The sequence below is a fragment of the Pezoporus occidentalis genome, unplaced genomic scaffold (assembly GCF_034315485.1).
Source record: "Pezoporus occidentalis ecotype Australia unplaced genomic scaffold, CSIRO_AGI_Poc_V1 ctg27, whole genome shotgun sequence".
NCBI classification, from domain to species: domain Eukaryota; kingdom Metazoa; phylum Chordata; class Aves; order Psittaciformes; family Psittacidae; genus Pezoporus; species Pezoporus occidentalis.
The window spans coordinates 2,745,959-2,770,499 of NW_026914611.1; the positions used below are offsets into that span (position 1 = coordinate 2,745,959).

The following is a 24,541-nucleotide window of genomic DNA, read 5'->3' on the forward strand; positions in this document are numbered from 1 at the left end:
CATGCAAGGATAGTCAAAGAAAATTGGGGCTGTTCAGCCAGAAGAGAAGGCAGCTTAAATACTTCATAGGAGCCTTCCGACATCTGAAGGGGGCCAACTAGAATGCTGGAGAGTGACCCCTCATCAGGGACTGTAGTAATAGGACAAGAGGTAATGGGTTAAAACTGAAACAGGGGAGATTCAGGTTAGATATATGGAAGAAATTCTTTACTGTGAGAGTCGTAAGGCACTGGAACAGGTTGCCCAAGGAAGTTGTGAATGCTCCAGCCCTGGCAGTGTTCAAGGCCAGATGGAATGGAACCTTGGGCAATATGGACTAACGGGAGGTGTCCCTGTTCCTGACAGGGGTTTGGAACTAGATGATCATAAGGTCCTTTTCAACCCAAACCATTCTACAAGTCTATGATTCTATTTATAGTGGCCTGAAAAATTAATGTATCTTAGTATGTTAATACATTTAATAACATGAAGTTTCTTCAAATCACATCCTGGAAGATTGTGAGTTTCAGCTACAAAGTGGCGCTGAAGTCTCTCTCAACATTTACCAAATTCTAGTGGGTAGTTTATATGATCTTCTCAGTTGAATTACAGATGCCTGTAAGAATTGCACAAGAAATATAAGCATTCATAGCCTTGTTTGTTATTAAAGGAATTGTGAAGAAAAAGGTTAACCATATGACCAGAAAGAGCAGGATCATAATAATGGATGCTGAACTTGGTTTATCAGCAAAATAATCAGTATCTTTTAAATATGTATGAAGACTTAAACGGATAATATTCTATAATTTACCTACCTACCGCATATTATCATTATATCATCCTGGATAAAGAGAGGAGCATGGATTATGGAGATTCTTGATTGTGTTATCAAGCACTCTTGTACCTGGATAATAGCTGCTTGATGGTTTGCTCTTTGGAAATACTGCCAGAGACATTTCCCCACCAAACTGAAAACTTGTAAAAAAAAAAAAAAAAAAAAGGGGAGGGGGTATATGTTAAGAATTTGAAAACAAATACACTTAGTAAAAGTTGTTTTCACAAAGCTGCATTTAGCAGTTTTAAGTTCTTTTGACAATAATCAAGATTTGTGCTGTGGTCTTGGCATTCAAAAGCTATCATTCACATTTACCGTGAGCAATAAACACTATTTTTTAGCTTTCTCAGTGCCTGAGGAATGATGAATGTCTCAACTTAGCTAGAGTGCCCAGAATCAAACTATACTTCTGATGCTACGGGACTTGCAACTTTGGAGTTGCTATTTATGTTAGGGATAGGCTGGAGAGTATGGATCTCCATCTAGGGACAGGCGATCAGTTAACAGAGAATTTGTGTGTCAGGGTTAAAGGGAGAACACTGATGGGAGACATTACTGTGGAGATCTGTTACAGACCACCTGATCAAGAGGACTCTGAGGATGAAGCACTCTATAGACAGATAGGAACAGCGTCACACTCGCAGGCCCTTGTTCTCATGGGGGACTTCAACCATCCTGATACCTGTTGGAGGGACGGTACGGCCCAGCACAAGCAATCCAGGAGGTTCCTCGATTGTGTAGAAGAGAACTTCCTTCTGCAAGTAACAGAAGATCCAACAAGGAGAGGTGCCATGCTTGATCTCGTGCTCACCAACAGGGAGGGGCTGGTTGGAAATATGACACTCCAGGGCCGTCTTGGTTGCAACAATTATGAGGTGGTCGAGTTCAAGATCCTCAGGACAGCGAGAGGAGTGTGCAGCAAGCTCACTGCCCTGGACTTCAAGAGAGCAGACTTTGGTCTCTTCAGGAACCTGCTTAGTAACGTTCCATGGGAAATAGCCCTAGAGGGCAGAGGGGCCCAAGACTGTTGGTTGATATTAAAGGATCACTTGCTACAAGTTCAGGAGTGTTGCATCCCAACTAGAAGGAAGTGCAGCAGGAGGGCCAGGAGACCTCCTTGGATGGATAAGGAGCTGCTGAGGAAAGTTAGAGGGAAAAAAGAGGCTTATAGAAAGTGCAAGCAAGGACAGGCAGCCTGGGAAGAATAAAGGGATGCTGTCTGGGAAGATAGGGACCAGGTTAGGAAAGCTAAGGCCCAGTTAGAATTAAACTTGGCTAGGGATATTAAGGATAACAGGCAGGGATTCTATAGGTACACAGCAAATAAAAAACAGACTAGGGACAACGTAGGCCTTCTCCAGAAGCTATCGCGAGAACTGGGTACACAGGATTTGGAGAAGGCTGAGGTTCTGAATGACTTCTTTGCCTCAGTCTTCACTGGAAAATGCTCTGACCACACCACCCAAGTCTTGGAAGGCAGATGTAGGGACTGTGAGAATGAAGACCTTGGGCCCACTGTGGGAGAGGATCTGGTTTGAGAGCATCTTAAAAACCTGAACATGCACAAGTCCATGGGACTTGACGGAATCCATCCACGGGTCCTGAAGGACCTGGCAAATGAAGTTGCTAAGCCACTCTCCATCATACTTGAAAAATCATGGCAGTCAGGTGAAGTTCCCAACAACTGAAAAAAGGGAAATATAACCCCCATTTTCAAGAAGGGGTTATATGAATGACCCATTGCTCCAGGCATTTATTATAGGTTCTGGCAACTGACTGGGTGTGTTGGAATGGAATGATGCTCCCCTCCCCCAACACATCTACTTTAAAGCCTCCTTGACCAGCCTTGCAAGCCTTCTACCAAAACTGCTCTTTCCCTTCTTTATCAGAACAGCTCCACCAGCCCCCACTAGACCTGGCCTACAAGCTTGGGTCCCATGTTCTAGACACCCAAACCCCTGACTATGACACCTCCCTTTTAACCATTTATTAACCTGTCTAATCCTCCTAGCTTTTTTTAGGTCCTCCCCTGTACCCTGGAAAATTGATGAAAAGACTGTCTGAACTCCAGAGGCCCTAACCACCTCCCCCAGGGCTCTGTAGTCCTTCCTTATGTTCCCCAGACTACTACTATCTATGTCCCTAGCACCCACATGTATCACCAGGAGTGGGTAATAATCCGTGGGACTCACTAGAGCAGGCAGCCTTTCTGCCACATCCCTGATCCGTGCCCCTGGTAGGCAACACACCTCCCTTGAGACAGGGTCTGGCCGGCAGACAAGTGCTTCTGTCCCTTTCAGTGTAGAGTTCCCTACTACTACGACCCGGCGCTTTTTCCTAGCAGCACCAGTAGAGATCTTCGTTACCAGGGCATCAGCCGGCTGTTTCTGGCTCAAGTGCGCTTCCTCATTAGCCCCCTGCAGGACAGCAAAGCAGTTCTGTGTGGGGACAGGGGATTTAGGGGGAAGCCCCTTGCTTTTGGTTGTCCTTTTCCTTTTTTTTTTTTTTTTTTTTTTTTTTTTTTTTCACCAATTCCCAGCTTCCCAGGTTAACGGCCTCCTTCTTTCCTTCATGAGGTAGAGGTGAAGCTCGAGGCCCCTGGACTGTCTGGGCGTGGAGCAAGCATTCCTGCTTCCTCTCAGCTTCCCTGACATCTCGCAGCCTATTAACAGCATCCCGCAGCTCAGCCACCTGATGCAGGAGGACCTCCACCAGGGAGCACCGAGTGCAGCCCTGCCCGTTGTGCACCCTCCCCTCACCAGACCAGTGCAGGCTGTCTCTACCCTCAGAGCTCTGCACTGCAGCCTCCCCTCTCATCAGCTCTGTCTGGGTGCCTACGCTGGCCACCGCCGGGGCAGCCAGAGCAGAGCTGCCAGACCGGGCCCTGATCATACGACGAGGGCTTACCATCCCGCGCAAACTGCCCGCGCGAACTGCCGCGCAAGCTACCTCACCGCGCTCCCTGGGGCAGGTTTTTACCCAGTCAGGGCTGGCGCCGCTGTTTCAGGCTCCGCCCCCTGTGAGTCAGCTGCTCGCTCTCGTCAGCTGAGCTGCCGGCTCCTGGGCAGGTCCTGTCGAGGACTTGAGGCTCCCTCGGTGGCTCTTGTCGCTCTGAGTTGAGGCTCCTGGACGCTGATCTCCCCCCTCTCCGGTGTTGAAGGCGTCCTCTCTCGAGCTACTCACCTCAGCAATTAATTCAGAGCAGAATTAATTCAGAGCAGACCTGTGGAAATATACCTGGAGGCTTTGGTCAGTGAGAAAGTTAACATGAGCTGGCAGTGTGCGCTTGCAGCCCAGAAAGCCAACCGTATCCTGGGCTGCATCAAAAGGAACGTGACCAGCAGGTCAAAGGAGATGATCCTGCCCCTCTACTCTGCTCTTGTGAGACCTCACCTGGAGTATTGTATGCAGTTCTGGTGTCCTCCGCATAAGAAGGACATGAAAGTGTTGCAACAAATCCAGAGGAAGGCCACAAGGATGGTCAGGGGACTGGAGCACCTCCTGTATGAGGATAGGCTGAGAAAGTTGGGGCTGTTCAGCCTGGAGAAGAGAAGGCTGCGTGGAGACCTCCTAGCAGCCTTCCAGTATCTGAAGGGGGCTTATAAGGATGCTGGGGAGGGACTCTTCATTAGGGACTACAGTGATAGGACAAGGGGTAATGGTTTAAAACTTAAACAGGGGAAGTTTAGATTGGATATAAGGAAGAAGTTCTTTACTGTGATGGTGGTGAGGCACTGGAATGGGTTGCCCATGGAAGTTGTGAATGCTCCATCCCTGACAATGTTCAAGGCCAGGTTGCACAGAGGTTTGGGTGGCATGGTTCAGTGTGAGGTGTCCCTGCCCATGGCAGGGTGGTTGGAACTAGATGATCTTAAGGTCATTTCCAACCTTAACCATTCTGTGATTCTCTGAATCTATGACTTTGAAACAAGTTGGCCTCAAGCACTCTTTTTGCCCCAGAAGTGAAAAGAAATTGTACAGAAATAGTCTGGCTGACAGCTGTCAAGAATACAAATTGGATTCTTAATTGTTTTTTGGCTTGAGGGGAAAATTAATTAAATACAGTATTTAAGAAAATACTAGCTATTTCCCTTACTAGGTTTCTAAAACTACAAACTGTCTCTTAGCGGGTTTGTGAAACTGCAAAGCCCCTCATATTCCCTTTACCTGTTGTCTGTCAAAAGCTGTCCTTTTCATTAATCTTATTGTTTTCATTATTCTTACTATTAATATCTACAAGCATCTAACTTTTGCTAGTAGATTTATAAAAGATACTTATTCAGTTATTAATTCTTCCAAAAAAGGACTTAACTGATAAGAAACACAGTTAAGAAAAAAAAAACCACAAACAAAACAAAACAGGAAAACCCCAATTCATATCTTCTACATAAGATTTATCATGAAATATTGATGTAGAAGTGAAACTTTAGCAAACACATAAGGTTGCAACATAGAGTAGCATAAAATAGTCTATCAGAGTCACCTAATTTTTCTACCAAGGAGGAAATAACAAGTTTCTGGAACACCAGCCTTTAGATCATGGTAATGATGATGATGGTGATAATTGTAGTAATCCAATATCCTGAAGACTACTGGGAATAGACCCTAGGATTTTTCTATATATATTACTCTTTAACATACAGCTTCCTAATAACCCTGAAAGTGTGATAGGCACTCCCACAAAAAAAAAAAAAAAACAACAAAAAAAAAAAAAAAAAAAAAATACCAAACGTAATTCAAGCGATCAGTTGATTGATGGATCACTCCATCTACCTGTCTATTTCGTTTCTGTTAATAAAATAGTGCAAACAATATCAGTATTTTAACAGCATTTTATAAAGAGATAGTTAAGAACCTTTAAAGCATCTTTGGCAAATCTGATGACATTTTAATAGACTGGAAGCTTTTATTTCACTCTATTATTTATCTAACTGCTTTTGCTGATAGCTACATGAGACACAGTGTGCATAAGTACTTCTTATGGCTTTGATGTTACACAGGACTTAGAAACACCCTACAAGCATGAGTTGCATGATTATAGTGGTGTGTGGTTTGATTACTGGGGGAGGGGGGATGTATTTATATGTGTATGTGTGTATATGAATTCTAATTAATTGTAAGTAGTTCCTAACAGATGTATAATAAAAAGTCATAACACTGAAAAAGCTTAAGATAAAACAAGGTCAATAAAATAAATGCTTCTTCCTAAAGAAAGCTGCTTAAGAACTTCAAGAACTTTGAGGATATGAACAGCCTGTTAATGTAAACAGACTTAATCCAGTGAAAAGCTAAACAAGTTTTTTGAAATTAATGTTAAAATGCTTTACATGTATAAATTTTAGATACAAAAATGCTGCTTCGGAAAATGAAAATATCTACAAAACTGAGATCTATTGAAAGATTTGCAAAATGGAGATAGAGGAATAAGACTCTTAATGTTCTAAGAGTAACACCATTTGTGCCTGATGCAAAACGCACACTTTTTCTTCAAAGGTATAACAAAGATTTGACCTGAACAAACCTTTCACAGGAGATGTGATACCCAAAATAAAGAAAAGATTAAGCACAATAGTTAAACTTGCCAAGCATAGGTAGTTGTGTGACAATGAACTAAGGGTATCTAAAAGCCTGATTCTATCCAGTGTCTTAAAAGAAGGCACCTTCCACTGACAGGGGGGGAGTGAATATTGTATAGCAGTTAATGTCAGTCATTTCCAAGTTTAAGCTATCTTTTTAAGACTAGAAGGTACTAGTCAAATTATTCATGTCAACATAGTGAAAACAGCAAACCACTGATCTAAAGGTATATTTGATGGTGAATTAAGTAAAAATGAATGCCTTTTACTGAACTGTCCTGATTTCAGATGATAGGATAGTTAGTTTACTTCCTAGTAGCTGCTACAGCATGATGTTTTGGCTTTAGTCTGAGAACAATGATGGTAACTTACCAATGTTTTAGTTGTTGCTAAGTAATATTTACCCTGATCAAGGACTTTTCAGTTTCACATGCTCTGCCAGTGTGGAGGGGCACATGGACCTGGGAGGAAGCAGAGACAGGACACCTGACTGAAACTAGCCACAGGGGTATTCCATACCACAGCATATCATGCCCACTATACAAACTGGGGGAAGCTACCTGGAAAGGCCAAATCACTCAGATCACTGCTCGGGTATGGGCTGGATATTGGTCAGTGGGTGGTGGGTAATAGTATTGTGCAACACTTGTGTTTGTTGGATTTTTGGGGGAGGAAGGGGGATGTTATAATTTATTTTTTTTTTATTTCCCTTTTCATTATCACTGTTATGATTAGTACTAGAGTTATTTGCGCTTTATTTTAATTATCAAACTGTTCTTATCTCAACCTATGAATTTCACCTTTTAATGAGTCTCTTCCTTATTCCACTGCAGGGGAGCTGAGGAGTGTGAACCAGGGGCTGTGTGGCACATAGTTGCCACTGGGGTTAAACCACAACATGAGGCAGTGTAGGAAAAATCCAAAATAAAGTAAAAATTATTTGATTTTGACATTGAACTTAGCTAACTTCAGCTTGTCCTTGTTTCAATTTACTGAGTAAAAGATTTTTTAGCACCAGAGTTGATCCTAAATATATCCTATATTCTATAATGTTTCAAGATCCTAAATCTATCCTAAATTATATCCTAAAATTTGTTTTAAAAAGACATACTAATAGACTAATAAACATAATTATAAACACAGTAACAAGTGTATTAATAAACATAGTAACAAGCAAAGTAACAATGATAATATCAAGATCCGGAGGCCAGCTCCCCACTTGGGGAGATGCTCCAGTGGGTGGGGATTTGCTGGCGGAACTGAGGAGTGAGCCAGCAAGGCCTCCTGCGAAGGCTGGGATGGGTCTGAGGGCGCTGCTCTGGCTCCAGGGTGAGGTGGTGGAATCTTCTATCCAGAGCAGGACATGGTGGTTCTGTCCTTGCCGCTGCCAAAGTGGTGCTGGGGCTGCAGGGTGGAATGCCAAGGCCAGGCAGCAGAGTGCATGCAGGGAATCCAAAGCAGTAAATGGGCACCTACAAGGGCAGAGTCAGAAAGCGCTGATGAAGCCATGAAGGCAGGAGCAGGTAGGACTTGGCTCCTGGGTTTTTCGGAAGTATGCTGTAAAAGAGGTCATTGCTAGCACAAGAGAGAGGCTCCTTATTGGTTCCTAACTGACAACTACAGTGCTGCTTTGGTACCTTCTCAATACATGTGATACCCTCAGAGCATGGAAAGTTGACAGAGATGTGCAGTGCCACCCTGCCAGGCAGCAGGGCTCAGCAGGGAGCCTGGGAATCTGGGATATGGTCCTTTCCAAAATCCAAGCAGCAGCATCCCTTGCTTTGCCATACTAAAATCACAGGTTGGCAGGCAATGCTGGGGTAGTATGTTTCGCCTGACATACTTGTTTCCCCGAGGGCAGGACCATGCTGTGCACCTCAGGAGTGTTTCCTATACTCAGAGCTTGGCAAAAAGATGGAACACAGGCTCTGCTACATACCTGGGTGCCCTGCTCTTCCCCTGCTTGAATTTCTTCAGTTGCCCATCCCTGAGAACTCAGTTTTGCTCTTCTTCTGGCACAGTGGCCTGTCGCTGCCCTCTTCCCAGGCTGCTCTTCATTTCCTGGTGTTGCGTGAAGAGCCTGAGAACCTTTCCATTCAATAGTATTGTGAGACAGGTGAAGCCATGATTACCCTGAGCCAAGCAAAGCCAGGCAGTTTTACCTTTTCTCCCTGGAAAAGCTCCTATGCTGTTTGCTCCTGGGAGAAACAGGAGGCACCTGCAATGGAAATGTGTATGTTAGCAGGGGGCAAGGACCTCCATGCACAATTGCTCTGAAAGGCACATCCCTTGGATGGGTTTGGTCAGCTCAGCTGAGCCAGTTGTGGTGGGATCACCTCACAAAGCAGGATGGCCAACCTGCATCAGCCTTGCTCTGCACTTTGGCAGAGCTGCAGGCTGGTGGATGACCGTGCTTGTCCCTGCAGCAGCAGCAGCAGCCCCACCTTCTGAGGGGGGAGGCTTTTGTTGTCACACTTCTTGTGCACTTCACTTACCTCTGCTGTTTCCAACTCTGCTTGTGCTGCTGGTGTCTCCTCATCCCCCTTGCTGGCCAGCCTAGCCACCTGCTCTCCAAGGAGTTTCTCATGGTGGTCAATAAGGAACTCGATGTGCTGCGTCACCTGCACACAGCAAACCCCTGGATTCACTGAGAGGGCTGATGAGGGCTCAAACAGCCTTTCCCAGCCTGACCTGTGCTTCTGTGCAGGAAGGTGCAGCTGTGGGGCTGTTCTTCTCAGCTGCTGACCCATGGCTTTGCTGACTGGAGGAGGCAGCCAGGGACCTCTGAGCAGCAAAGATGGGCTGGGCTGGGCTGGGGACCAGCCCCAATGCCTGTGGGAAGTGCTCCCCAGAGAGAAAAGCTTTTTGGTACCTCTTTCCTCCCAAACCAAAACCCCACAGCAGCAGGAGGTGGCTTGCAGGAGCCATGGCTATTTCAGGCAGGCCACTGCTATGCACTGGAATCCCAGCCTGTGCCAGTCCCTGGTGGCTGCTGCAACCCTTCCTCTCTCAGTGCTGCCAGCCTGTCCTGCCTGCTGGTCTTCTCCATGGCTCTCATCCACTCTTCGTATAGCTGGATTTCAAGGAGCTTGGAGAGGACGTTCCAGAGGAGGTCCTGCAGTGCCAAGGGCTCCATGTGAGGCTTTGGCCACTGCACTCTTGGTGCATCCGCAGCATCCCTAGCCCTCTGGCTCATGAGCAGGCAGCTGGGTTTCTGCTTGTGCTCCCACAGGCGCTCATCAGCACCAAGAGAGCCAGGAGCTGCAGGGCTCTGGGTCAGCAGGGCTCACCTTCAAGAGGACAGCCAGCAGCAGCACAGGCTGGTTTTCCAGCTGCACTGGCACCCCACTGTCCAGGGCCTCCCTGACCTCCCGGCAGGCGCGCTGGTTGGCTGCCAGCTGGAAGATCCCCTCCGTGGATGGGCCATGTTCATTGAGCAGAGCCAGAAGGTCCTGAGGGCACAGAGGAGGAGAGTTGCTGGGCTGGAGACAGGCGCTTAGATAGGTGCTGGGGACAGCCTCTCCCTGGAGGAGCCAATGGGATGGGATAGGATGGGATGGGATGGGATGGGATGGGATGGGACGGGGACCCCCGCAGCCAGTCTGGCTTACCTTGATGGGCTGTGGCAGCATGCCGTCCTGGCTGCAGAGATCTGCCAGGGATTGGCCAAAGAGAGCTCCCACACCAGCAGAGCCCGATGGCCCTGGTGCCTCTACTGCAGCCAAGCAGCCTCCTCCTGCTCCTGCGGGTCCTGCCTGCTGCCAAGGGAAACAGAGTAAAGAGCTGTGGAGGAGAAGCACCAGGAGAGCCCTCCCAGACTCCCCCAGTGCTGTCCCCCCACCACCGAGGGCATGGGAGACTCAGCATCATTTGGAATCTAGTGGCCCTGGGGCTCAGCTCTCTCCTCCTGCAGAGTGATGGGGATGGACGTGCCCTGCGGGAAGGGCAGCAGCATTCCCATTTCCACACACGTGCCAGCCTGCAAGAGCAGGAGAGAAGGGCGATCCTGCCCCTGTCTTCTCCACACTCACCATCCACGTGGCCATGTAAACCCTCACTACTGGAGAGGACAGGAACTGGCAGCTGCCTGGCACCAGCCTGCAAGAAATGGGCTGCACTCACCAAGGAGCCACACAGCAGAAAGGGTCCCTGGACAGCTGCATCAGCCCCTGGCTGTGTGTGAGAAGTGGGGATGGGTGAGATTGCACTGCAAGGGACCCTGACCTGGACTTGGCGCTGGAGCAGCTTCTCCACGCTGCTGGCATCCAAGAGCAGAAGGTGAGGAGCGATGCAGCTGGTGCTGGGCTGGAGGAGCCCCTGGGGACAGAGCAGAGGCAGGAGGGACACTCACAGCATGGCGGCCACTCAGCTCCTTCATCACCACCCTGATGGATGGCAGCTGGGTCACCCAGGCTCCCTGAACTTCTTCCGGTGGTCTGTGCATGGGGAAGGGGCAGAGAAAGAGCTGTGTGAGACCCAAGCCAGCTCTTCTCTCTGCTGCCAGACTGGGGATCACTTCCACAGTCAGGAACAGCCGGTGCCACCCAGGAGTGGAGCAGGAGCAGCGGGAGTGGCGAGGATGGGGCTGGGTAGGTGTTGTTTGGACACAACTGGATCAAGCAGCTCTGCCAACTGTGCCTGCTCAGCAGTGGGGGCACCTCTGCCTGAAGCTGTGGGGCACCTGTGCCCAGCTCAGCAGAGGTGTTTTCTCATTGTTCGGATGCCAGTCATGGAGCATCCCCCTACAATGGAAGCATGGGCAGCCCAGGCTGCAGTGCCAGGCAGGGCTTACCCAAGGAGGGTGCTGACCCAGAGTTCCTTCACTACTCGGGAGCTGCCAAAGAAAAAGAGAAGAAACAGCCTCAGTGCCTGCTGTGCCCCAGCAGATGATGCTCCATGAGGCAGGGCAGAGGAGCTGCCCACGAAAAAGAGAAGAAACAGCCTCAGTGCCTGCTGTGCCCCAGCAGATGATGCCCCATGAGGCAGGGCAGAGGAGCTGCCCACCCCTCTGATGGGATGTTGCACCGTGACTCAACAGAAAGGGATGACACAGGAGCCACAGGGCCAGAGGAAGACAAGGGAGCCTTGGCCCCAAGGTCTCCTGCTTTAGAACTGCTGTGTCCACCAATGGAAAATCACTGCTCCTGCAGCCATGGTCTTCCCACTCACAGGACCTGGGGAGCCCCAGGTCTACCATGAACACTGAAGACTGAGGCAATGCAAAAACATTAAATGCCTCTGTCTTTTCTTCATCCCCACTTTTCAGTGGCCACCTTCGTAAAGTAAAGGTCCAAAAGTTTCCTTAGGCCTCCGCTTGTTATTAGCATACTTCAAAAGGCCTTTTGTTGTTGTCTGACAGAACACTGACCAGTTTCATCTCCAGTTGAGCTTTGGCCTTTTGTGATGTCTCCCTCCATGTGTGAGCCACAGCTCAGTATGCTTCCTGAGAAGTTTGACCTTGCTTCTAGAGAGCACACAATTTCTCACAATCCCAGTTCCAGGAGGAGTTCCAAGCTGCTCTTCTGCTGCACCTGCTTGACTTCCATTGACACAATGGGAGTGCTGCTCCTGTGCTTTCAAAAGATGGTTCTTTAAAAGCGAGCAGCTCTCATGGTCCCCTAAGTCCTCAAAAGCTCATGCCCAGGAGAGTCTGCCAAGTAGGTCCCTCTGCAGCTTCAGTTTTGCTCTCTTGATACCCAGGGTAGCAAATCTGCCAAACTTTTCCCTCATGACACCCAAAAGTTTGAGCTCAACTCTTTGGGATTAGGGTGGCCAAGACAGCCTCCCACCATCACACCTCGCATGCATCCCTCTTGATTCAAAAAGAGCAAGTCTAGGAGGGCACCTTTCCTAGTTGGCTCACTGAGTACTTGTGGAAAGAAGCTGCCTTCCTCAGACTTCAGGAATTCTGCAGCCTCACTTGTCCCAGCAGTGACAGTATGGTACTGCCAGCTGAGGTGTGGGAAATTGAAGTCTCCAGAAGGACAAGAGCTACGTATCCAGAGATTTCTCCTGGTTGCCTATATACGCCTATACATGCCTATATATGTGTCTTCGTTTAAGCCCAGCCGGTAATCCAGAACCACACAGCCGCTGTTTCTCCCTCCCTTCTTCCCACCCAATACTCCGCTCCCAGAGAGATGAGAAGGAGAATCAAAAGAATGTTACTCCCACTGGTTGAGATAAGAACAGCCCATTAACTAAGGTATAGCACAAAACCACTACTGCTACCACCAATAATAATGGTGATAAACGAAATAACAAGGGAAGAGAATATAAAAGTGGGAAGGAGAGAAAACAATAAACAGCAACAATGCACAATACAACTGCTCACCACCTGCCGATCAATACCCAGCCTGACCCGAGTAGCGATCTGGGCCTTGTGGGTAACTCCCCCCAGTTTATATACTGGGCATGATGTGTTGTGGTATGGAATAACCCTTTGGCTAGTTTGGTCAGGTGTCCTTGAGCTTCTCCACACTGGCAGAGCATGAGAGACTGAAAAGTCCTTGAATTGTGGTAAGCATTACTTAGCAACCACTAAGACATCAGTTTAACAGTGTTGTTCTCACACTAAAGTTGAAAACAAAGCACTTCACCAACTACTAGGAAGGAGAAAAATAACTGTTAGAGCTCAACCCAGGACAATCAGGAGTGATGCTTGATCTTTGCTATTATGATGAAGCTTGGTTCTGCAGCCTATCTGCTAGCTGATATGGGCCAAAGGGGTGTCAGACACAATTTTAAGAGCTTAGGAGTGTATGCAAGGGAGTTTTAGTGCCCAGGAGTGTCCTGTAGCACAATTTTATTTACAAGTGCAACCACAGATAATGAAGTTATGAAAATTCCTTTAGAAACAGCGCATCTCTAAGTTTTTGAGACTCAAAAACTGTCATATGAGTCAATATTGATAGAATCTATACATAAAGTAGCACATTTGGTACAGAAAAAATAAATCCCCAAATAGGAAAGTTTTATCATCTCACTTGTTATGAGAGATTATCCAAGACATTTTCTATTTTGCCAGCAAACCATTTACAAGTAAAATGTTATACTTAAAGAGCAAGCTTTCAGGCAGGAAGAAGCCCACTGAACTATTTGTATATCTCCACAGCTAAAACTTCAGTGACCTTAAGTGCAAGTTTTGAAGCTAGTATTAATTTTAGAATATTATTCAGGTAAATGAAACATGAAATAATTGCACAGCAATTTTAATGGAGATAATTTTTTTAGAGTTAGAAAAAAGTTTGTTCAAAATTTTTATGCTAAAGACTAAAACAAAAATCCTTTTTTTAATATAAAAGAGTTTGTTTGTTTTTGTTTGTTTTTGTCTAGAGGCAGTCCTCTGCACTAAAAGATATTCTGTATTTCTCAAGGGCTGTAATGTCTAAGATTACTTAATTGAGGAAAATTTATATTAGGTGTAATTTTATTTGAAATAAGTTGTCTAAACCAGTGGATCTATTTCTAAGTTTTTCAACAGTACATTATACTCCTTTTGCATTGCAATTTAAATTTTTCTTTTTAAATTTTTTCAAACTTACATTACACAGCCATTGGATTAATCTGGAGACTGAGGATTCTCAGGGGTAGCAGTTCTGCAGTACCAAAACAGATGAACTGACATGACTGAGCTACATTTATATGAAGTAACATGCTCTTAGTGGGTGCTATATTCTCAAGTGAATTATTCTCATGTTGAGGCTTTGTCACACTGCATGCTTATTAAGTTTTGTTCTGTCTTCTGACTACATACAGTTGTTTTGTCAAGCAATTCAGCACTGAATCACTCACAAGAAATCTCATGAATTTTTTTTCAGATAAGTCCTGCTACTTATATTTTAATTTCATAAAATAGGCAATATGTACTGCAAAAGCAATGTAAAGTAAATGAGGATATGTATAGAATACACACAGTAGGTAACAGAACAGAATTTCCAAGCAACACAAGTCACATTAATATTTCCTGCTCTAAACAGGGTTTTCACACACATATAATTTGGACTAGTAATAACAAAAGGTAAGAAATAGGTTTTGGGAATTAAGAAATTCAGCAGTTTCTTTGGAAATATAACCAAATGTATCTATTATGAACCACAATTGTGTATCTTTTACAGTCAACCCAGCTCTTGTAAAAATGGTACAGATAATATGAACAAAATATTCCTATTTAGATTATTTTCTCTTGATTATCAGCTAAGGGTATTTTTGGATTTGCTTTTCATATTATAATAATGCCCATTAATTCATAGTAGAAACAGAGCCTATTACGCTAAATTCTGCACAAACATGCAATTTTACATTGCAGCTTTTTCAAGATACTCACAAACTAATTTAATGTCTAATGTAAATATACATTACAAAGAATTGATGATGAGCAAAACATTTTCTATGGGGCTTCACAGATCATGTGCGTCACTTGTCATGAAAACTAGCATGATAATCTTCTATAATCGCCACTGGGATTAATTTATTTATTTATTTTTTATTAATTTCTTTTAGACCCTCACAATTCAAATAAGCAGGTATTCTTAAGAGGAAAACCCTTTACTCATGAAGCTACCTCCATTCAAAAGCTCTCAAAAATGCTTCTCATTCAGTTTTGGGCTTTAAATGTGTGTGCGGAAAAAAGTTATCTAGTCAATAACTTAATTCAAATACTCTCCAGTTCCTGAACAAACTGATATTGAACTGTAGTTCTGTGATATTAAACCACTGGATGGGCTTTGCAGAACAGTCATTTAGCATCACTGGTTAGTTAAAATTGAAACATACAGAAGGTTTTTTTTTGCATCTCAACCTTAAGTTCCCACAAGTCGGATGTCTACATTATATTCAGTGAAGATAGAGCCAGTGGAGTTCAGAGAATATTCACTGTCCAAATTTAAACGTGTTATGTGATTCATTTAGCTCCCCAGCCCAGAATTCCCCACTCCAGAAAGACAAAGAAAGATATCCTCTGTTAACCAGCTCCGTAAGGATGTCTTAGATATTGAACAAAATGCCAGATCAGTCCATGGGACCTAACGAGATTCATTTGTGGGTGGGCCTGTGCAAACCCATGAAATTCAACAAGGACAAGTGCAAGGTCCTGCACCTGAGTCTGGGCAGTCCCAAGCACAGCTGCACGTTGGTCAGAGACCGGATTCAGAGCAGCCCTGAGGAGAAGGATTTAGGGGTCTTGGTGGATGAAAAGCTCAACATGATCCGGCATTGTGTGCTTGCAGGCGAGAAAGCCAGCTGTGTGCTGGGTTCCATCAAAAGGAGTATGGCTAGCAGGTCAAGGGAGGGGTTTTCCAGAGGAGAGCCACAAAGATGATCAGAGTGCTGGAGCACCTCTCCTACAAAGACAGGCTGAGAGAGCTGGGCTTGTTCAGCCTGGAAAAGGCCCCGAAATGGCTTTACAGCAGCCTTCCAATACCTAAAGGGGCCTACAAGACATCTAGAAGGACTTCTTACAAGGGCATGTAGCGATAGGAAAAGGGAATGTCTTTAAACTAAAAGAGGATAGATATAGATCAGATTTTACGAAGATCTTTACTGTGAGGGTGTTTCCACACCACAGGAGGTTGCCCAGAAAAATCATGGCTGCCCCATTCCTGGAAAGGTTCAAGACCAGGTTGGATGGGGCTTTGAGGACCCGGGTCTAGTAGAAGGTGCCCTGTCTATGTAAGGGTACATAATCTTTAAAATCCCTTCCAATTCAAACCATTCTATGCTTCTATGATTAGTATCTGTTGGGTAACAGAGAATTTAAACTAGAAAAAATAATAAGTGATGTGAAATGTCTGTTACACTGTGACCAATACCAAACATATAAGAGAATTGAGTAATTTATTCCAGGTAAAAAAAGACTGGACTGCATGCAGAAAGATTTTAAATAAATAAAAAATGTGTTCTGCTTTCTGCATACACACCACTTAGAACAAGAAGTAATGAGCTTATATTACAGCAAAAAAGATTGTTAAGAATGTCTCCATAACAGGGGTGAAGAACCAGTGAATATACTCTCCTTCACATGAAGTCCTTAAAGAACAACTTAACAAGCTTCCCTAAAAAATGGCACAGCTATAACCGATCCTGTATTTGACATGGAGATGAAATCTATGGTTTTGATGGCTCTATAGTTTTTCTAATGCATATCATACAGAAAATAACAGAACGGATATTATTAGCAAGCAAACTTCTCTTCAGCCTATTTGTTCTACTAGAAACCGCAGATATTTAATGTTTGGAGGTTTTACCAGTGTTCCACTGGACAAAGAGCATTTTTTCTCCTTTACGTAAAACCAGGATACATTCTTTAGTAACCAGGTGCGGGGATAGTAGTTTCCAGTAGATGGGATTCATTTACTTTCATGTAAGTAATGAAAAGGCCACTTCAATTTAAGCTAATCACTTTTTTTTACTTTTGTAGACACTGAAGGCAAATCCACATCTCCATGGGGCAATTCACCTCATCTTAAGACCAACAACTAAAGCAAGCATAATTTAAACACTTGTGATGGCACAACAGGGAGTTTTAACAAAGGGCAGGAATCAGAATTTAGAAATTAAGTAGGGAGAAATGGAATTATTGACTATATCAGGTTAAACAGGACACTGAATGTCTATACTCAGCCCTAAAGTTCTCAGGATTATTGGTATCCACATACCTGCTTCTTCACTGAAAGATGAACTACAAAAGCACTAGAATTTTCAAACGTCACCTCCTTATGTTCACTGTTGAAAGAAATCTGGGACTGACAGCCAGATCTTCATCTAGAATCAATGAAATTCCACTGAAGTTAGTGTTTGTTTATTCATAATAGCAGAGGAGGGAGAGACTCCAGGGCTGTTTTTTCCCAATTGCAGTACTAATTCAGTTTAAATGATATAATAATTTACATGTACATATATGCATATGTATAGTCTTCAGGAATTAACATTTTAATGATCTTTGTTAATAAAAAGGATTTTTATGCTATCAGATAGGGCCACACATTTGGGATGTGCAAGTTCCAGAACACCTGCAATACATTGATGACATTATTGTGTGGGGCGATACAGCGGAAGAAGTCTTTGAGAAAGGGAGGAAAATAATCCAAATCCTGCTGAAAGCCGGTTTTGCCATAAAAAGGGGTAAGGTCAAGGGACCTGCACAGGAGATTCAATTTTTTGGGCATAAAATGGCAAGATGGACGTAGACAGATCCCCACAGATGTGATCAACAAGGTAACAGCAATGTCGCCACCAACTAATAAGAAAGAAATGCAAGCTTTCTTGGGTGCTGTGGGGTTCTGGAGAATGCACATCCCAAATTACAGTTCGATTGTAAGCCCTCTCTATCATGTGACCCGGAAGAAGAATGATTTTAAATGGGGCCCTGAGCAACGACAAGCCTTTGAGCAAATTAAACGCGAGAGAGTTCACGCAGTAGTCTGTGCAGGTTATTTTACAACAATTTTCAAAAGACTTTTAAGAGAAACTTATGACACAGATCCTAAAGAATCATGGAAGCTAGCCACGAAAAACATCAGCTAGTTAACCTCCCTGGTAACACAAGTTTACATCCTGCTGATTATTTGACATCAGTACACACTAAAAGAAAGCTATTCTTTTACATTGTATGATTCCTCATCTGTTTGCCTTTAGGGTTTGGTTTTTTTTTTGTTTGCTTGCTTGTTTTTCCTACATATTTTTTCAGTGCACTGATATTCACAAAGCAGCAAAAAAGATGTCTTATCATGAAAATTTACAATACTTCCATGTCTTTCCCATGGATGCTCAAGCAAAAATCAGTTTTGATAGATGCTGGCAGTTGTCAGTACATCAAGATGTGCATATCTAAGTTTTCTAATCTTGACAACAGGTTTTCTTTAGTTCTCCTGTTTGTTGTGTTTGTGTTTTTTTCCCTTCTTTTTCAAATCCTTTATTTTTTTATTTAAGATCAATCTTAATTTTGTTTTGGATATAGCATAGAACTGAATAATGTTGAAATTGTGGTTCGAAGGTAACCATTTGGAGAAATTATCATTATTCTAGTCTGTCCAAAATGCAATGATTTGCTATACACACTCAAGCTGAAATGTTATTTTATTTTATTTTATTTATTTTATTTTATTCTTTTTTTTTTTCTTTTTCATCTGCTGACTCTACAGACATGTCTGCTCTGTTTCTTTATTACCTTTGATTCTTTAAAAGAGACACAAATTTTGGCAGCCCTCTTCTGAATTAAAATAATGTGTTTGGGGGCACACACATCATTTAGTTTACTGAAATACTGACCTATTTAGAATAACAGTATTTAGACTGAAGAGACTTGAACCATTAAAAACCGCTGGATCATCTTACACAAACTGATATACAAGGTAAACCATTATATTATGTGATTATTCATAGACTGTGCCTATGTCCCTAAGAGAAGGAAATCCAGGATCTCAGAAAATGAATATTCAACAAATACAGTGTAAAATATCTTAGCAATTACTTAATTACAGTGTAAAATATTTCTGCCACTTCACCTCTAATTATACCTAGACTTAGCCTTTGACAGTAGTTGGTGATGCAGCCTTTTTTTCTACAGCAAAGATCCTAGCAGAAGTCAGTATTTTTCCCCAAAAGACACATACTATGTCTATCCACTCTGCTCAGCTTTAATGGTCAAACATTTTCTTAAACCTTTCTAACCCTAAATAAAGTGGAAGCTCAAAATAAATTAATTATCTGCTATAAACACTGAATATTTTTCAAGGAAATGTCCCCATTTTCCATGACTGTTTCCTGTTTTCTTCATTCTAAGTCCTGTAATCGAATAACACTATGCAGCTTGTTTAAAAAGATGGAATACCACTATGCAGCTACCACCAAGCAGCTTGTTTAAAAAGATCAAAGCAGGCAAACTCATTGGATCATTCTGTATGTGTAACATTAAGGATCATTTCACCTCTCTTTGTATCACATTTGCGTTTTATCAATAGCAACACAAAATTTATTTCTAGATTGTTCCTGGAGGAAAGGCTGTATATCATAGGATTTAGTAGTGATAGCTACTTAATCCTGCCAAAACCAATCCCTTCAAAGATCCCACCAGTAGTATTTGAGATGTTAATTATGCATCTAAAGCACATGTTGTTTATATTGTGCTATACCAATTTTGTGTGTGTGTACAGGTGTTTCTAATTGCAGGTTTTGCAGAGACAATTCAAATACTCAACAGAAACCTTATATTTATGAGCTGAATTTATAATCTCATGAAAAGAAAATTAAACCTTTTACAAGACTGATTTTTCTATTACGTGATTTTGACTGGCATTAAGCATATTTCTCTCCTTTAGTTCTTAGCAAAAAATTCAGAATCAACTTATGTGTTGCATTCTGCAGGGCCAGTGTCAGATTAACTAGTTTAGATGATGTCACTTGCTTTTTTGAATCATGGCACAGTATTGCTACTCTTCCATTTGCTATATGAGTGAGATGGGAAGTTCATGAAAGCCTCTTAGAGGATTTGACAGCAGTACTCATTACCTTTTGAACTCATCTTGCTCCCCATAAACTGTTCAGTGCCTTGGAAGTGTTTAGTATAAGCTGCTTTTCCCACCAATTGCAGTAAGTCTCACAAAGTACCACAGATAGCTATCACTTTCTTCTGTGCTGTGTTTCATTTCAAAGGGCAAACTGGTTTTTAATAGATGACTATATACTCCCAAGTTGGACAAAACCAGTTCTCAAATTCGGTGTGTTGTGCATAAAAGCTGTTGAGTTGAGTTAATCTGACATTTTTTCCTTACTTCTGAATTCATTCTGTTAGGTAGTTATTTAAAATGTGAGAAATAAAGTTTTGCTGGGCTGGAAAAAAATCAATAAGGAATATATGCAAAAATATCTGTATAAACCTCCTATGCGCCTAATTAACAGGCACTCCTGGTTCGTGTAAGAATTCCATAGTTGTTTTAAGCAGTATTCTCATTCATGAAATCAGAAGACCCAGGTGTAGCATCTGGCAGCTCTTGTTTTCTAAATAAATAGGATGTTTTAAGGTAGTTTTTCGGTTGAGGATTCTCATCTGTTATGGAGAGGATTTGCAAATAATGATTCCAGGAACTGTCACAGAACAACAGCTGCACTGCAGCTGAAGTAAACAGCCTTTCCCATTGGTGACTTTAGGGTACCAGTTATTAAAAAATCATTTTCCCAGCATTTGCATGGTAAACTCAGATCTTACTTGGATGCTAAATAGATTCACCTTCCAGACTAAGTCTCAGGATAAAACAAAATTAAATTATGGGGTTTTGGTCCTATTGTTGTTGGTTTGTTTATTTGGCATTGGGGTTGGTTGCTTGTTTGTTTGTTGCCCTCTTTTTTTTTAGTTTTGTTGTTTTGTTGTTGTTTACTGGGTTGTTTTTTTTTTTGTTTTTGTTGTTGTTCAGAAGTCTTAAAACTTTAAAAAAAACCAAACTCAGCGAACATATAAAAATGGGTCAGTTTCAATGCCAAGTAAGGAAATCAATGCATACACAGGGGTTTTCCTTTTTTTGGAGGCCAAGAAAGACAAAAGAGAATAACCACAAAGTGTCAGATATGAAGAGGAAAAAATCCACGTTACTTTTTATTCCACCAAAATTATTTCTAAATTTCACCAGTAATAAATTTCTTATGCTAAGAGCTGATTATTGTTTAATGGAATGTGTTTTTTTATTTGATAAAGGCAGACTAGTTGTTCGCCCACATTTTCAGAAATTTGAGATAACATTGAAAGTATTTTTTCTGTAATAATGTTTAACTAATTTGCTGTCTCTTATTTTAAATATCAGATTTAAATAGAGATTTGTCAGTCACATAATCGTAGAATTATAGAGTGGTTTGGATTGAAGGGGACCTTAAAAATCATCTAGTTCTAAACCCCCTGCCATTGGGAGGGACACCTTCCACTTTTAAGAAGTACTTCTCCAGATTTCTTGTAGGCCTCCTTAGTGACTGAAGGCTGTAAGTTCTTGCTGGAGCCTTCTCTTCTCAAGGCTGAATAAACCCAACTCTCTCAGCCTGTCTTGCCCTGGGTTCAGCAGTCAATTTTTCTCCTTGGTAGCTGGTGCAGCACTGTGTTTTGACTTCCAGCCTGGGAACAGTGCTGATAATACTGATGTTTTCAGTTGTTGCTAAGTAATGTTTACCCTGACCAAGGACTTTGTGAGGCTCATGCTCTGCCGGGGAGGAGGGGAAAGCTGGGAGGAAGCAGAGACAGGACACCTGACCCAAGCTAGCCAAAGAGGTATTCCATACCACAGCATGTCATGCCCAGGATGTAACTGGGAGTTAGCTGGAAGGGCTGAGAGTCACTAGTGTTGGAGGAGGTATCGGTCGATGCTTGGTTGGGTTGCGGGGGGGTGAGTTATTGGTTGGCTGGTGGTGAGGTGATGTATTCTCTTCCCTCGTTGTTGCTTTTATCATTATTATCATTGGTGGTAGCAGTAGTGATTTGTGTTATACCTTAGTTACTAACCTGTTCTTATCTCAACCCATGGGAGTTGCATTCATTTCAATTCTCCTCTCCATCCCTCTGGGAGTAGGGGGGGGGCAAGAAGGGGGGGAGTGAGTGAACGAGCCCTCTGCCTGGTTTTAAACCACAACAGTCTTCATAGGAGAGATGCTTCAGTGCTCTGAGCATCTTTGTGATTCTCCTCCAGACTCACTCCAGCAGCTCCACATTCCTTTTGTGCTAGGGTCCCCAGAGCTGGATGCAGTACTCCAGGTGGGGTCTCGTGTGAGTGGAGTATAGTTTAAAAATATCCCTCCTCGACCTGCTGGAACACTGACACTCCTTTTGGTGCAGACCCCCAGTTGCTGCTGTCAAGCCATTCTCTGCCCATCCTGTAGCTGTGCTTGGGATTGCCCCAACCCAGGTGCAGGATTTTGCCCTTGGCCTTGAACTTAATGACGTTCACAGAGGCCCATCTCTCAAGTCTGTCAAAGTTCCTTCGAGAACCTTGAAAAATGTGGGCAATAGAGTCAAACTTTCAAGACAGCTGTTTCTCACTGGAAGCAGAGTTAACAGAATGTTTAATCCAGATACTGTAAAGCTATGAAGCATCCTGTTTACCACTTTGCCCACAGTGCTGGAGACTGAATTGTCATTCTTGAAGTTTCCTTTTTTCCACACAGTATTTTCTCCAGTGGACAATTCATAAGTGGAGACCTGAGTAATACCATTGCAATGAGATGCCAGGGTAAAAAAAAAAAAAAGATGACCAAACAAACAAATGGTCTGCATCATAAAAAGAGGTAAGTAGAAGGGTACAAGATTCAGATAATTGACTCCCACAGGTGTGGGAGACTATGTCTGTATCAAATGTCTTTTTTCTTGGGAATGCTGATTGCACCATCTGGCTGCTTGCAGAAACTTATGCTCTCAAAAAGTCCTGTGACTATCACCCAAAAGAGTCACAGAGTTTCAAAATAGCAAGACAGCATGAACTGGGTCTTTTTAGCATGTTAAAAAGCATGTTGGGGTATTTTGACTAATACTGTACCAACAAACCAGACTCATTTTGGGAAAGGGAACAATGATCAGTAGAGAGGCTGGGAGACAAGTTTCAATGATTGGTAGTAGCTCTACAGACCATCCTTCCCTGGATTTTGACTGCAGCTTGGGCTAGGTCAGGTAGGTGAATGAGATTATCAGTGGTGAATGATGGAAAACAAGTTTCTTTTCTACTCTGGGAGCACACTGCATGTACTAAACCCACAGTGATTTGTCTCACCATGTTTTAGTCTCTCAATCTGTTTGCAACAATCCACATTATTTTTCAGCTCTTGTTAGTGTTGTATTTTCTAAATGCAGTTCTTTGTCAGTTGGCTGTGCTGTTCTGGGGACAAGGTGGAACAGCAAGATGGTTGATCCCAGTAATATTATGCAAAACTATCTCCTGTCATGCCATATGTATATGAGTAGTGTTTTTACATGAACGGCAACATAAATCAGATTATAAAACATGGCAGAATAAATACACATCTTCTAAGAAACTAAATGAACTGAAACAATTTAAACTCTGAGCATTTCACAATTTGATCTCTGCATCACCCTGAGCAGCACAGATAAACTGGAGGTTTAGGGGGTATAAAAGAAAATCTGTAAAGGAACATTATAGAATTTGTTCACACAATGAGCTGTCAACAATCATGCATAATTTAAGATTGCAGCCTTTAACAATTTAACCATGTTTTTCTCTGCTTCAGGAGCTGAGTTTTCTGATGTGTCCCTGATGAGATTACAGTGTCCCTAGCAGCATCTTGTAAATAATCTGTACTTCACCTGCACAGAGTGCACATTTAGATTTCGCATATTATAGTCCAAAATTATAAACACTGGCCTGCCCCACTGTTATAGCATAATTATGTGATTCAAATTTGTTAGTTAAATATTGTCAAAATACAAATAACAGCAAATTTCTTTTGTCATGATAACATATGATAACATATTAAAATATGTAAACACTATGTCTTAAAATGTAGCAGTCCATTTAGCCCTTTTTCCAGAATCTGACCTTTCTAAGGAATCTAGCTTTTGTAATGCTTAATACCCATGCACAGTGTTCTCTTGGTATTAAAAGAGGGAGAGCTTGCAAATGTCAGGGCGTTTTATGCAAGGAAACATTAAATTTATGTAAAGCAAAGAGAAACCATGTGAGGATTTCACCAAAGAGAGAGAACTGATGCATTTTATATAATTCACAAAAGTAAGAAACAAACAGAAACCTAAATAAAGGCAAACCACCCTGATTATAAACACTTATCTTTTTTGAAACCTTGGGGGTTTTGCTTGAGTTTTGGGGCTTTTTTTTTTTTTCCTTTTTTTTTTCTTCTTCTGAGTGGGAATGATATGCCATTATAAGAAAGGGTTCCTTTTTGAACTGATTTCTTTTTTGTCATTGCATAAAAACGAAATCTACAATGTGATGTGCTCTAAAAGTTCAGTCTTTAAACTGCCATAACAATGAACATTTTTTTTCTCTGCTTCTTTTTTTTTTTTGCTTTTTTTCATTAAAAAGTATTTTGTTCTCACATGCAACCTTTTGGCAAACTTTAGAGAGGGTGTTGGCTAAAAGATTAAGAGATATCACAGTTCCCTGAAGTTTGTACTTATGTAGCAATATTTAGGACATCAAATGAGAATGGT

At 42.7% G+C, this 24,541-nt stretch overlaps 2 protein-coding genes across 2 annotated transcripts in view; both read right to left on the reverse strand.

The window, feature by feature from the left end:
- The window catches only part of LOC134166689 (T-cell activation Rho GTPase-activating protein-like), a 1,836,444-nt gene that overhangs the window by 831,465 nt on the left and 980,438 nt on the right, over positions 1-24,541 (reverse strand). The window contains exon 5 of the mRNA XM_062624580.1: positions 10,121-10,148. Within this exon, the coding sequence (XP_062480564.1) occupies positions 10,121-10,148 (28 nt within the window). The remainder of the gene's footprint in view (positions 1-10,120; positions 10,149-24,541) is intronic.
- LOC134166691 (T-cell activation Rho GTPase-activating protein-like) lies at positions 9,218-10,110 on the reverse strand. The gene is made up of 3 exons (XM_062624583.1): positions 10,002-10,110; positions 9,681-9,842; positions 9,218-9,505 (listed from the first exon to the last, which is right to left on the reverse strand). The coding sequence occupies exons 1-3, from the start codon at positions 10,020-10,022 to the stop codon at positions 9,341-9,343; spliced, it is 348 nt and encodes a 115-aa protein (XP_062480567.1). The 5' UTR covers positions 10,023-10,110; the 3' UTR covers positions 9,218-9,340.